The sequence below is a fragment of the Phascolarctos cinereus genome, unplaced genomic scaffold (assembly GCF_003287225.1).
Source record: "Phascolarctos cinereus isolate Bilbo 61053 unplaced genomic scaffold, phaCin_HiC Scaffold_3;HRSCAF=262, whole genome shotgun sequence".
Classification (NCBI taxonomy): Eukaryota; Metazoa; Chordata; class Mammalia; order Diprotodontia; family Phascolarctidae; genus Phascolarctos; species Phascolarctos cinereus.
Genome location: NW_027555736.1, coordinates 76,596,385 through 76,610,006, shown reverse-complemented (window position 1 = coordinate 76,610,006; position 13,622 = coordinate 76,596,385). Strand labels below are relative to the sequence as shown.

Here is a 13,622-nt window from a genome sequence, read left to right as displayed (position 1 = left end):
TTTTTTTGTTTGTTTATTTGGTTGGTTTCTAAAAATTCTAATCACATTGTGAGTTGAACTGTCCAGGCACGTTCAGTGTAGGACTGAAGCACATCAAAGGCTGGTGATTTCTAGATGGTGCTGTTTTCTTAGTGGGTTTTGTTTTTGGCCAAAGCCTGACCTTTCATGGATACAGGGAACTGCAGGTGGGGAAATTCCCCCTAGCAGTACAGATTAGCTACTTATTTTGTGACTTAATTTCAGAGAGTTCACTAAGTGTTGGAGATAAGAGATTTGCCTCCAGTCAGAGAGCCAGAATTGGTCAGAAACGAATCATAAACTCAGGTCTCTTCCTGATTCTGAAGCCCAAGTATCTTCAATTGCCATCATTTACTAACCTGATCCGGAGTCTTTTTGAGAAAGTGAATTTTATTTGCTAAATATTTTGCTGAAGCTTTTAAGTCATTGCAGAGTGAGGTGACAAAGGAATCACCATTGATAACTATGCTCTTCCATTCACTGGGAATCTTGGAATATGGTGGAGAGGGAACTATGGTGGCAGCAATTGACTTGGCATCATACTAGGGGTTCTCAGTAAAGCAGGACATAAATAACGGTTAAGAGTCATTCACCAAGACATAAGTAGTCAAAGGATATGGACAGTTTTCGAAAGAAGAAATGAAAACTATCAACAACCACCCAGAGTGATGGGGGTGGGAAAGGTGGGGAATGCTCTAAATCACTAATAATAAGAAAGATGAAAATTCAAAGAACTCTGAGGTTTTGCCCTACACCCATTAAATTGATAAAAAAAAATGATAAAAGGCAAAAAACGTCGTCTTTGGAAGAGCTATGGGAAGACTGGAGCAACAGGAAAAAAAATTTAACCTTTTGAAGGATATCTATACTTTACTGAACTAGACCATGATAGAGTCATATGTCTAGAAAAATATATATATATACTTTTCCATTAAAAGATAACAGGATACAGATACAAGAAAGCTTGAAAGCAGCCATCATTTTGTGTATAGTAGATGTTAGTGGCGAAACTCTAGACAATCCAGATCAGGGCCAAGCAAATGCCTTTATACCCAAGCATGAAGAAGTAATCAGAATCTGGTGCTGAAAGTACTAATTGAAGAAGAAAAGCTGGAAATATGAATAAACAAGACACCGAAGATAAAGAAATTTCAATAATAATAGCTAGCATTTTTATGCCAATTTCAGGTCTGCAAAGCTCTCTACAAATATTATCTCATGGTATCCTAAAAAGACTCTGTGAGGTAAGTGCTATTGTCCCCATTTTGCAGATGAGGAAACTGAGGTAGACAGAGGCAAAGTGAGTTGCTCAGCTAGTAAGTGTTTGAGGTTAAATTTAAACTCAGGTCTTTCTGATTCCAGATCTAATGATTAGCACCACCCAGATGACTGTTTTAAGGATCCAGTCCAGAGGAAGAGAGTAATTTCATAGCAACTATGGGCAGAATCCAAGATAACAATGTCTATTAGAATTCCATGAAGAGAAGGAACAAGAGACAAAAGAGGATATTACAGATGAAATAAGAAATCTACAGGAAAGAATTAGAAAGATACATAGCTTAATACAAAAAGTACACAATTTTACACAACAGACTGCTTGAAAATTAAAATTGACCAAACAGAAATTACTAACTCCAAGAGACAAGAAGAAATATAAAAATGAAATTAAAAGCCTGAAAAAAAAATAGAAGAAAATGTATCTCCTATCAAAAACAACTGGCCTAGAAAAAACAGGTCAAGGGGAAATTTTCTAAGAATATTTCAAACTTACTAAAAACCATGATCCAAAAAATAGCCTGGATACCATATTTCAAAAAATCATAAATTAAAAATGCCCAGGCTGGGAGGGCAAAGTTAAAATAGAAAGAACCCATTGGCCACTTTCTGAAAGAAAGCCTAAAATAAAAACTCCTAAGAATATCATAGCCAAAATTCAGAGCTTCCAAGTTAAAGGAAAAATATGAGTAAATAAGTGTCATAAATAACTTTACAAATGTAAAGAAGATGAGATCATGGAATATAATATTCCAAAAGGTAAAAAGATAAAAGTTTACAACCAAGAATATATTACTCAGGAAAATTATGTATTATTTTATTAGGGATAAAAGTGGATTTTTCATGTAATAGAGGACTTTCAATCATTCCTGCTAGAAAGATCACAGCTGAATAGAATCTCTGAATATAAATATAACCTTCTCACTCAATAATACCACTACTAGTCCTATGCCCCAGAAAGACAAAGAAAGAAGAAAAGGACCCATAATTACAAAAACATTTGTCAATTATTTTGTGTATTGACAAAGAACTTGAAAGTAAGGGGGTACCTATCAATTGGTGAGTGGCTGAACCAAAAAAAAAATGATATATATGAATGCAATAGAATACTATTGTGCCATAAGAAATGACAAAATGGATGGGTTTTAAAAATATGGGAATACTTGTATGAACTGTTACAGAGCAAATTGAGCAGAACCAGGAAAACAATTTGTACAAGAACAACAACACTGTATAGACAAAAAAAAAAAAAGAAAAAAAAAGAAAAACCTTAAGAATTCTGATCAAGACAATGTATAATTACAATTCCAGAGGATTGATGATTAAGCTTGCTATTCACCTCCTGACAGAAGAGTGATGAATTTAAGATGCCGAATAAGATATGGACAATAGTTTTGGACATGGACAATGTGGGAATATATTTTTCTTGGTTATGCATATTTGTTATAAGAATTTTGTTTTTCTCTTTTTTCTGAATGAAAGGTTAGAGGTACAGAAAATAGATTTTTGTTAATTAAAAATAAAATTTAACATGTGTATATACATACATAATTTATATACCTAATTAAAATATAGAAAGATGAATACAATTTGGAGCAAGATTTTTTAAAATTTTTTTTTAAGATTTTACAAAGCATAAGGATTTTGAGTCATTCAGTAGCCAGTTAACTATCTCAGTTTTCTTTCTCCCTGAACAAGTCCCATGATATTTTCTTAGAATTATGGTACAGTTTATATCATACTATTCCTTCTGTTCAAAAACTTTCTAGTACCTACTCTGATGAACATCTCTTTTAATACTTCAAATTTCTTGTGGACAAAATTCAAATTACTTGCACTGGACTAATTTTCTAAGTTCCAAAGCTTTCCTTTAACTGTATTCATTATTATTTATTATTATTATTATTATTATTATTATTATTATTATTATTATTATTTTACAAATAATGACTGAGCAAGGTACCAAACTCTTCCCTGTGTTTCTTCTTCATCTAATTAAAATAACACTAGAGGAGACGCTATTCACCAACATTGTGGCAGCTCTTCCCATCCCAGTATTTTTCTTCAATCAGATCACTGCTCCCACATCTAGGATACATCTCCTGTTCCTTTCAGCTTTAAAATTCTATGTCTTTGTGGTTTCTGCCTAGGTGTTTTCATCTCCCATTTTCTAAGTATTTTTGTTCCTTCCCTTCCTTTTCTAAAAATCTGTCTACATAAAATATGACACCTCTCACTCTATGTAAAAACCTGCCAGCATGGCAGGTCACCCACAATTTTTACCATCCTTAAAGACTCACAGATTATCACCACTGGTAGACTTTGGTCTGGCTATTTTTTTTTAAGAGCCGGAACATTAGTGATTTAGTTTTAAATTTCTTGGCTACAAGTTCCTCATTTTGGGGGCAGCTAGGTGGCGCAGTGGATAGAGCACCGGCCCTGAAGTCAGGAGGACCTGAGTTCAAATCTGACCTCAGACCAAACACTCAACACTTACTAGCTGTGTGACCCTGGGAAAGTCACTTAACCCCAATTGCCTAAAACAAACAAACAAAAAAACCAAGTTCCTCATTTTATAGAAGACACAACTTAAGTTAAGAGATGTAAAATGATTCATCTGTGCCCCAAAGCTCACTGTGGCAGAGCAGGGACCAGAACCAGGTCTCATGACTCAAAGCCTGGCGCCCTTGCTGTCCAATTTGGACTTCAAGTTGATTTTACAGACGCCAGTTTCCCAGACAATACACAAACACTTATTAAAACATAAACACATTCTCTTCACTGTTTCTCACTTACCTAGCTGTGAAACTACATATGTAGAGTCTATCATCAGGAATTATGTGTGTGAGAAAGAATTTATCCCTTCCCTATCCATGGCCAGCAACATCCAGTATTGGTAGTGCCCAAGTTTAGCCTTTAAAACAGAACTTTTGGAAGTTAAAGCAAACCCAAGAGATCCTGCTCCAATATTCCTTCTGCAAGGAGCCTTGAAATGCCATGGAAGCGATGCGGGAGCTTGGCGACCTCACTTAAGTGTAGCTCTTTAGAGTTCCAGTGATTTCTCCAATAGATCAGCTGGTTACAAAGGAGTAGGGCTGGAAATTTACCCTTTTAATTAACCTTTAGAACTGATAGGATGTTCCTTGACCATCCACCTGGTATCTCACCACCTCCCACAGTGCAGTGTTTAGTTGAGACTGGTTGACCTATTTCTGTGAATGACTCAAATTGGCTACACTTTGGCCAAGAGGTCCTGTCCCAGTCTTCCTCTTCTTTTCAATATGAGTGAACGTGCTGAACCTGGGTGGGGAGGCTCTCAACTGAGCTGTCCTTTAAGAGGTCTGAAAAAGAGCTATTCAATGTTTACCAAGGCTTGCATGGTGTCAACAATTTGTCTGATATTTAGGGTATTACCATATCACCTGGTATGGCTTTTTTTTTTAATGAACCTATGATTGCATTGGTGTAGAGAACTGCCAGTGAGTTCTCCCCTCTGCTAGTACAGATGGAACTTATAGTCCATCTATGAATTGCCCTACAACTTATAGTCTTAAAAGTTACATAAAAGCATTGAAAGGTTAAGTTAATGTCCAAGAGTCACACAGCCAATTCGTGTCGGAAGCCAGAATTGAATCCAAGTCTTCCTGACTTCCAAGGCCAGTTCCCTGTATACTGCAATGCCTGTCAACATGGACATTCTTGATTATATTTATGGAAACTGTCCTCCTTAATTTGGAAGGGAAACAAACAGTTCTTGTCATGATGCTGGAACTCAGTTAAGAGATGGACTTCCCCCTTCCCCATCCCAACCAGGAGCTGTTTACATCCAACCAGCCAGTTGGAATGCAAAGGGCACAATCTATAGCATATTTTCATAGAAACCTAATGTAAGGGATTCAGTCCTTTGTCAAAATGAAAACTTGCAAGAAGACAAAGGTACACAGAGGAGTCAAAATAAGCACTTGTTCACAGGATCAAACACTTAGAACTGAAAGATTGTAGAGGTCCTTTAGTCTGAGTTGTCCTGGGCTACAACTTCCAAGTGAAGCCCCAATTAAAATGGAATTGGGAAAGCTTTAACCAAATAAATAAAAATGTAGTAAAATATAATGGTAATGTGTGGGTTTCTAAGTCAATATGCAGCCCCATGGAATTTCTATTTGAGTTTGACAAAACTGATGTCGTCAAACTCCCTCACTTGACAGAGAAAACCAGACCCTGAGACATTAAGTGACTTTACGAGGTAGTAAGCAGAAGAGATGTAATTTGAACTCAGGTCCTCTGACTCCAAAGCTTTTGAGATATTGCCCTGTATAAGGAGTAATTAATTAAGTAAACTATTAATTAAGCTGGGCATGTTTAAGGGATGTTTGACCTAAGGTTATGATTGGGGAGGACAACTCAGTTATTTCACACATGATCCTTTGGTGCCACTGTCAGCTAGAAATGCCAAGGTGTATATAGCATGGGCATGGCCCCATATGACTGCTCTGTTGTTGTTACATATCTATGTTGTTGATGTGATTGTAGGGTCATAGATGCAGGGCTGAGAGGGATCTTGAAGGTCACTGAGTCCAACCCCCTCATTTTACAGATGCGAGAACTGAGTACCACAGAGGTGAAGGTCACACAGGCAGGGACAGAGCCAGGTCTTGAACCCAGAACTTCTGACTCCAAATCCAATGCTTTGGCCACTGGGCCACACTGCTTCCCAGTGTGACAAAGTCACACATATGTGGTATCAGCTTTGACCTCAGTCACAGGACAGCAATCCTGTTGTGAGAACACCTCCTATCTTATAATTGAGTAAATGCACTCTACACCTATGCCAAATGTGTCCCCCATATCCTCACCTCTGCCCCTCAGAAACCCTAGTTTCCTTCAATGCTTAGCTCAAGGGCCACCTTCTCCATGAGGCCTGTCCTTATTCCTACATGCTAGGTTCTAGTGCCTTATCCCATCCCTAATCCTTTAAAGATTACTTTTATTTTGAACATATTTTATGTGCACTTATATATGTACAACAGAAAGTGAGCTCATCATGGGCAGGCTGTTTTGCGTTTTTCTTTATATCCTTGATTCCTGGTACACAGTAGGTGTTTAATAAATGCTTGCTATCTAATCGATAGATGGTACTAAAAGGTTCCTAGAAAGGAATGGGATACACTCAGATGGCACATGTATGGGGCCCATATGACCCATCAACCTCGTTGTCTATGGACAAAGTCACACTGTGTTGGGATAGACAGACCCATGAAAGCAAGTGCTAATAGTAAAACCCACTCTAATGACACTAAGTTATTTAGCATGGTTGCATCAGTTATGTATCATAGTGGTCACCATAGAAGTGGGACTAGATCCTCTCATCAGGCCTATGATGGGAATCACTTTCAGCCCTTTTCTGGAGGTCTAGAACAAGGAAACTCCTCATCTAGCCACCCACATAAGCCCTGGTACTCTTCATATGTCAAGCAGGGGAAGGTCAGCTGTCAGCAGAACAGGTGTCCTCAGTGAATGTTTTGGGAAGAGTAGGGCTCCCAAGGAGACCCCTGCCCTGATGGGACTCAATCCCACATCCCCCAAGGTCCAGGGGTTAAATGTAAGCACCTGCTCTGGGTCAGGGAGGGGCAGTGGGGGTGGATGTGGGGGCAGATCTTGGCCTCCATTGGCAGGCCAATAAAATAATAACAATTGATTACAAAATGCTGAAAAAGGAGTTATTCTAAATGAGAAAAAGGCAAAACCTTTGGCTAATTTGGCTAATAGGGAATAAGGTTCTGCTCTCTGCTTTAGTCAGGGAGTGATTCTAATCCTCCTAACATGCCTTAACATGGGTATCTAGGAGTGAAAAGGCAAGGAAGCACTTTAAGGAAGCTCTGGGTCTTTTCAAGTAAAGCTCAGGAAAATTCACGCCTCTGGAAACCCTGAAGACCTCTCAAATAATCTATATAGACATTCCTCATTTCTATGGTACAGTGTATCTCTGAGAATTAATTGGATCATTGAAAATCATATAGTTCGTGAATTCTTTTCTTCAGGTGTTTCCAGGTATTCAGTATACCTTCAACTTGGGGCTTGGAAAGGGGGTGGGGCATGAAGAAATCTCACTTCCTAGAGTCTCTAGTGAATACCTGCTTTACTGGGATCAGCCCCCTTCCTCACTCTCTCTGAGGGGACACCTGGGAGTGTCTGGAACCCCCAAAGTAAAGGTAGATGAGCCAGAAGGATCAGCTTAAAGTTTGGGCTGGCTGTAGCCATATGGCACACAGTTAGATGATGACACATAGCATACTCTCAGCCAAATTCTTCACATTTATTGACTATAAAATTAATTCCACATCCAATAGATTTTGTTTTGTTCCTATTTTGAATTTCTATCTGATGCAGTTTGCAGGAGATAGTAGTAGAGTATGGCAAGAAGACATGATGTTTGTTGAGAGGACTTGAGGCCAAGATGCCCGCCATTTAGAAAGCAAGTGTCATGGGATGGGTAATATCCCATTAGCTGAGGCAAAGAGAAAAGTTTCATATCACAATGATAACACCATGCCAATTGCTAGAGACGTTAGGAGAGAAAGGCAAAGGGAACCGGAGAGAGGAAAATATAGTGAGGATTAGAGAAGGTTACTGTGCACATGGCTGCTGGTCTACTTGGGAAACACTGTGACCACATCATAGCCCTCAGGGGGGGTCACTCGCTCCCGGGCATGCTTTTCACAATAGATGCAGTCCTCCACAAAGAAATGACCCTTCTGCTTCAGGTTGGTCCCACAGTCACTGCACACGTAGCACTCCGGGTGCCGATGCTTGTCTCGAAGCTTCACAAATATGCCACTGTGAAAAAAAGGGGCTGTTAGTCCAGGACATCCATGTGACTGCCATCCTATGAGGGTCACAGTATCATAGATTTAGAGCCAGAAGGGACCTCAGCGGTCATCAAGTCCAACCCACTCATTTTAAAGACATGGAGGCTAAGGCTTAGAGAAATGAAGGGACTCTCCCATGATCCCACAGCTCAGAGACAAAACTATAACCCATGTCCTCCTATCTTTAAGATCAGTCTGCTGTCCACCATATTGCCTCATGGGCCCTGCCTGGGGCTGGGACACTTGCTCCTTGATAGGCAATGGAAGCTACCTTTCCTCACAGCCAAAAATGATGGAAAATGTGGGAGAAGGGAACTTGAGGTCAGGTGAAGGCAGGGGAAGAGGGAAGGGCTTATTCCCCCATGGTGCTCACCTGCCAACTGATGCCCATTTGGCAGAGCATTCCTACACCTTTGATGTGTGACATTGGCATCATCTGTACCTAAGTGGGTGACCCATTCTGGATTTCATTACAAGATGAAATGGGGGTGAGGTAGGTAGGTACTTACACGATGCCAGTGCCACATTTGTCACACATGGGCAGCTTCTGAGCATTTCCAATTGATGCAGCAACTTTGGTAACAGGTGCCTTTACACTTCTGAATCCTGAAGGTTTATTGGGGTCCCCTTAAATGTGGAGAACACATCAGGCAAGATGGAAAATAAAATAACATTCATATGGAAAATTTAAGTTTACAAAATACTTTCACACATTTTCTCTTCTGAGCCCTAATAACCCTTGTGAGGTGGGTGTTACAACATTCCCCATCATCTCCATTTTATAGGCAGGAAACTGAGAGTCCATGAAGTTATATCATTTCCGCAAGCTTCCACAGCTAGTAAATATCAGAGGTGGGTTTTGACCTCAGGTTTTCCTGACTCCAAGGCCAACACTCTCTTATCTGAATCATTATTTAGCATTTGGCAGTGCTTGGCCACTAGGGAGAGGTAGAATTAGGGTTTACAGTTAAGGAAAACTGAAGCAATGAAAAACATGGTCTTTTTAGGCTGAGATAGGGCCATGATTTAAGAGTTCAATACCTGGTCATTGGCTCAACCCATAGAGGGCCAACTGAGGGTCAGCCTTGAAGCAATATGATATAGTCCTAGGTCCCTCATGACAAACAAATGAAGAAAAAACTGAAAGATCCTGCTGTTTCTGGTGTGTTTATTAAAGGTATAGGCAGTACTGACTGAAATTGGACTAGTTCATAAGTTACTAGATCAGATGGGCTTATGCTAATTAAGGAAGAAGCAGCATCTACAGCCGACCAGGGGAACCTCAGATCTTTTAATACTTATTTTTTATTATTAGTGATTTGTAACATTTTTCAGTATTGAGATTCCTTTTCTGAAAACTATTTATATCCTTGAGTCACTTATCAATTGGTAAAGAGCTCCCTCTAATATGTGTTAATTCTCTATGTTTTGCGGATACCAAACTTTCATCAAAGATACCTGATGTAAAGACTCCCCCCCTCCAATTGACAGGGTTTTAAAAAATACATTCTAGGTATGTTAGTTTTGTTCATGCAAAAGCTTTTTCATGTTGCTAACAAAAATTATCTCCTTTGTCTTTCATGGTACCCTCTCATCCTTTGTATGGTTATGGATTTTCCCCCAACCATAGATCTGAAAGATAGCAACCTTAAAAAAAATGATGTGACCTTTTATGTTAAGGTCAGTTATCTATTTGGAGTTTATTATTGCATGCTGTATAAATTGCTGACCTAGATCTATTTTCTGCCAGACTGCTCCAGTTTTTTTCAGTTTTCTGTGAAGCTTTAAATAATTAGTCCTTCCCCTAGCAATTATATTCTTGGGTTTATCAAATGTGGGGTTATTGTGTTCAATTGTTTCTGAATCTTAATTATCTAATCTGTTTCTACTCATCTGCTTTGATGCAAATCAGTCAATAAACATTTATTAAGTACATACTATATACCAGGCACTGTGCTAAGTGCTGGGCATTGTGCTAAGCACTTTGGAAATGATTTTCCCAAAACCAAACTCTCCCTGAAGCCACTAAAGTCTTTTGATGGTTTACTTGGCCTTACAAGTCTGAAACTCTTGTAACCTTGTTATCTACTCAAAACTTGGAAACACACACACACACACACACACACACACACACACACACACACAGAGAACACTGCTAGGCATAATGCTTTTTTCAAGCATTGGGAGTTAATCCAGAAAACGTTCCTCTTTTTCCCTGACGTTAGCACATCAGGATATCTTTGGCCAACTTTACTATGAAAAGGAGGAAACTACAACAATTTCCTCTACCTGGACAACTCTAAAGCATAAACCAGCTGTTGAAACAAAGTCTTAGTGAGTACAAACACTAATGTTAGGGAGCTTCTTGGGATTGAAAGAATGGTATTGATTCATTGGTGAGCAGAGAAACATTTACTTCCCATTGGTAGCCAATGCAGGATGACAGGCCTATAAAAAGGAACCAAGTTTCTCAGAGATGTGTTGTCTGGTGACACATGCTTGGGCTGATTATGTTGTTTGTGGAATGCATAAACCAACATCGAAAATCACAGGAAGGGGGAGGGATAGGAATTACAATAACTGGATTCTACATTTAGTCATGTGTCTCCTGTTTCCATCACAAATGTGCCATTTACTGGAACTGGAGCTATAGCTCATTATAGCTAGGAGAGACCTTAAAGATCATCTAGTCTGTCCCACCCCACCCCCACCCCCACCTTCACTGGCAAAAAAGAAAAGAAAAGGACACAGGCTCAGGGAGTTAAAGTCACTTTTCCATGGTCATGCAACTAGCTAAGGACAGAGCAAGGAATGGAACCCAGGTCTCCTGACTTCTGATCTACTGTTCTTTGATTCAACATTTATTCAACAAGTATTTATTACATGCTTACTTAACAAATGGTAAAGAAAACAATTCTTGTCCTCAAGGGCATATATTTTACTGAATAGTGGGGTTAGGATATGTTGGGGTAGGGAATAACATATATACAGATAAATTAACACAAAATATTTACAAAGTAATTCCAGGTACACTGAGGTCACTAAAAATTGATGTGGGGGGTATGTGTTATAGATCAGGAAAGTTATCATGTGGGAGGTGGCCCCTGAGCTGGAAGGACACTATGGCTTCTAATAGGTAGAAATGAGGAGGGAATAAATTGAAGGCACGGGGAGAGCCTTGAAAAGGAACAGAGAGAAGATAGACTCAAATACTCAGGACAACATGGAGGCCAGTTGGAATGGAATGAAGAATGTGTGAAGTCAGTAGAACCATAGTGGGAAGGGCCTTACTTAACAGAAAAGCATAGTTTGCATTTATCTTAGGGTCAATAGGGAGCCATTAAGGTTCCTTCAGCAAGGGAGTGATTTCATTAGACTGGTGGCTTTAGGAATATCAATTTGGCAGTTAGGTAGCAAATGGACTGTAGACCACATAGAGTGGAGACAGGGGGGCTAATTAGGAAGCCTAATAACAGCCTAGATGAGAGGTAATGAGGGTCTAAACAAGCAAGAGGGTGGCCGTGTAAGTGGACAGAAGTGGGGGGAGAGGTAGTAGAGATGAAATCAAGATGACTTGGCACCAACTCTCCATTATGCCCCACATAATAGAGAGTTCAAGCTTCTCTACAGTGCCAAGCAATAAGAATGTTTAAATTCAAAAGAAATCTAGTATCTCTGGAAAGCCCTTTAGCCTGGAAATCCTCAGGCCTTCAACTGAAGTCAACAGCTGGTTATTTTTTCACTCTCAATGGCACTTTGGATGGCTTAATTGAACTTATTTTAAAAGACATTTCCTAATTGCAAGGACCTTGTCTCCTAAGATGGAAAGAAGAGTAATTTAAGAAATTCGACAACCTAAGGAAATACAGAAGCCCCAGAAACCAGGTTGTATTGAGATTTTGTATACTTGGATTACTTCAGTCTGGGAGTGATATAAGATTTATTTGTCTTAAATTGTGATTTACTCCCCAGGGCACCCCCATTCCTAATTCCACACATAATTTCTGATAGACTCCATACAATCCCAGGCCAGTCAGCTACACTTTGTGAAGGTTATGTACTGGGTGGGAGGTTGAAATAAATGATCTCCAAGAACTTTCCTAATTCTCTTGACTTCCCCCTACCTGGATGAAAGGAAGAAAAGGGACTGCAGTCATCAGTGTGTCTCAGTCAGCCACAAGCATGAGTTGATCCCTGTCTGCGTAACAGTCTATTCCACTTTTTTTTTTCTACTTGGCTTCCTTCATGTGCCTAGCTGCATTACATGCAAGACTTTCCCCTGGAGGTTGAGCCTTCCCTGGTCCAGAGATTCTTAACATTTTTCAATCATGGAACCCTATGGCAATCTGATAAAACCTGTGGCCCCTTTCTGAAATGTTTTTAAATGTATAAAATAAAATACATAGGATTACAAAGAAAACCAATGATACTGAAATATTATTGTCAAAAAAATTTTTTTAAGTTAAGTTTCAAGTTTTAAGGAGAAGACTGCCTTTCCTAGGAAGTCATTTTTTTCACACTGTTCTGGAGCCAGGCTGACCTAATCAGAAGTCCTCAGAATTAATTTCTAAAGAGAATATCTAAAATTCCCTGAATACTGTCCTCTTCCCTCCCTAGAACAAAACACAATGAGCTTCTTACCCAGAAAATGGTTTGCCCTCAGTGGCTGCCATATCATACCTTTTCCCACAAGGGTTTCCCAGGAGGGAAAAACAAGAGAGCAAACTAGGAAATAGGTGGCAGATAAGGCAGAGGCCAACAGTTCACTCTTTTCTGGGTCTGAGAAAATGAGAGGGAATATTGGGAGACACCGTCAAGATTCAAAAAGACCTTGATGGGCTAGAATGTTTAATCAATAAAGTATTTATTAAGCATTTACTATGTGCCAGACACGGCGTTTATGTCAGAGATCACTCTGTTCAGGAATTTCACATGAGTGTCAATGAGAATTTCTTGAGAGAACTTTAAGGGAAGAGGGAAGAGGGATAGCAGATTTTTATCAGTAGAGTTTGAGGTTCCCTGGTATGAAAAGCCTGAAGGATGATGGACTAAAGGGCAGAAGTTGGAAGAGGGAATGAAGCTGGAAGGAGAAAATGTCTTGCAAAGACAACACAAAAAAGGTTAAGCATCTCTATTTTAGTGGCTCTAATTAGGAGAGATTCCAGGATCTAGGATCTAGGAGGTCTTCTCTTAGTGGTGCTCTCCCAAGATCTACTACCTCCCTTCTTCAGAGTGTGCCCTTTGAAAAAGGGAGCTATTTATTAGGTGATGGAGAAGAAGGAGGAGAGGAAGAGACAGAAGAGTTTACAATGCATAGGATCATAGATTTGGAGCTGGAAAGGATCTTAGAACTCATTCTGTAGATAAGAAAAATGAGGACCATAAGGGTTAAATGACTTTTCCAAGGCCAAACGAGTAGTAGCAGGACAAGTATACAAATCCAGCTCCTCTGACTCCAAGTAA

At 39.5% G+C, this 13,622-nt stretch overlaps 1 protein-coding gene across 1 annotated transcript in view; it reads right to left on the bottom strand.

Moving 5' to 3' along the window:
* Positions 1 to 7,592: 7,592 nt before the first annotated feature.
* The window catches only part of PDLIM1 (PDZ and LIM domain 1), a 46,292-nt gene continuing 40,262 nt past the window's right edge, over positions 7,593 to 13,622 (bottom strand). The window contains exons 6-7 of the mRNA XM_020996812.2: positions 8,669 to 8,786; positions 7,593 to 8,127 (exon numbers count right to left, since the gene is read on the bottom strand). Of these exons, the coding sequence (XP_020852471.1) occupies positions 7,941 to 8,127; positions 8,669 to 8,786 (305 nt within the window). The 3' untranslated portion in view covers positions 7,593 to 7,940. The remainder of the gene's footprint in view (positions 8,128 to 8,668; positions 8,787 to 13,622) is intronic.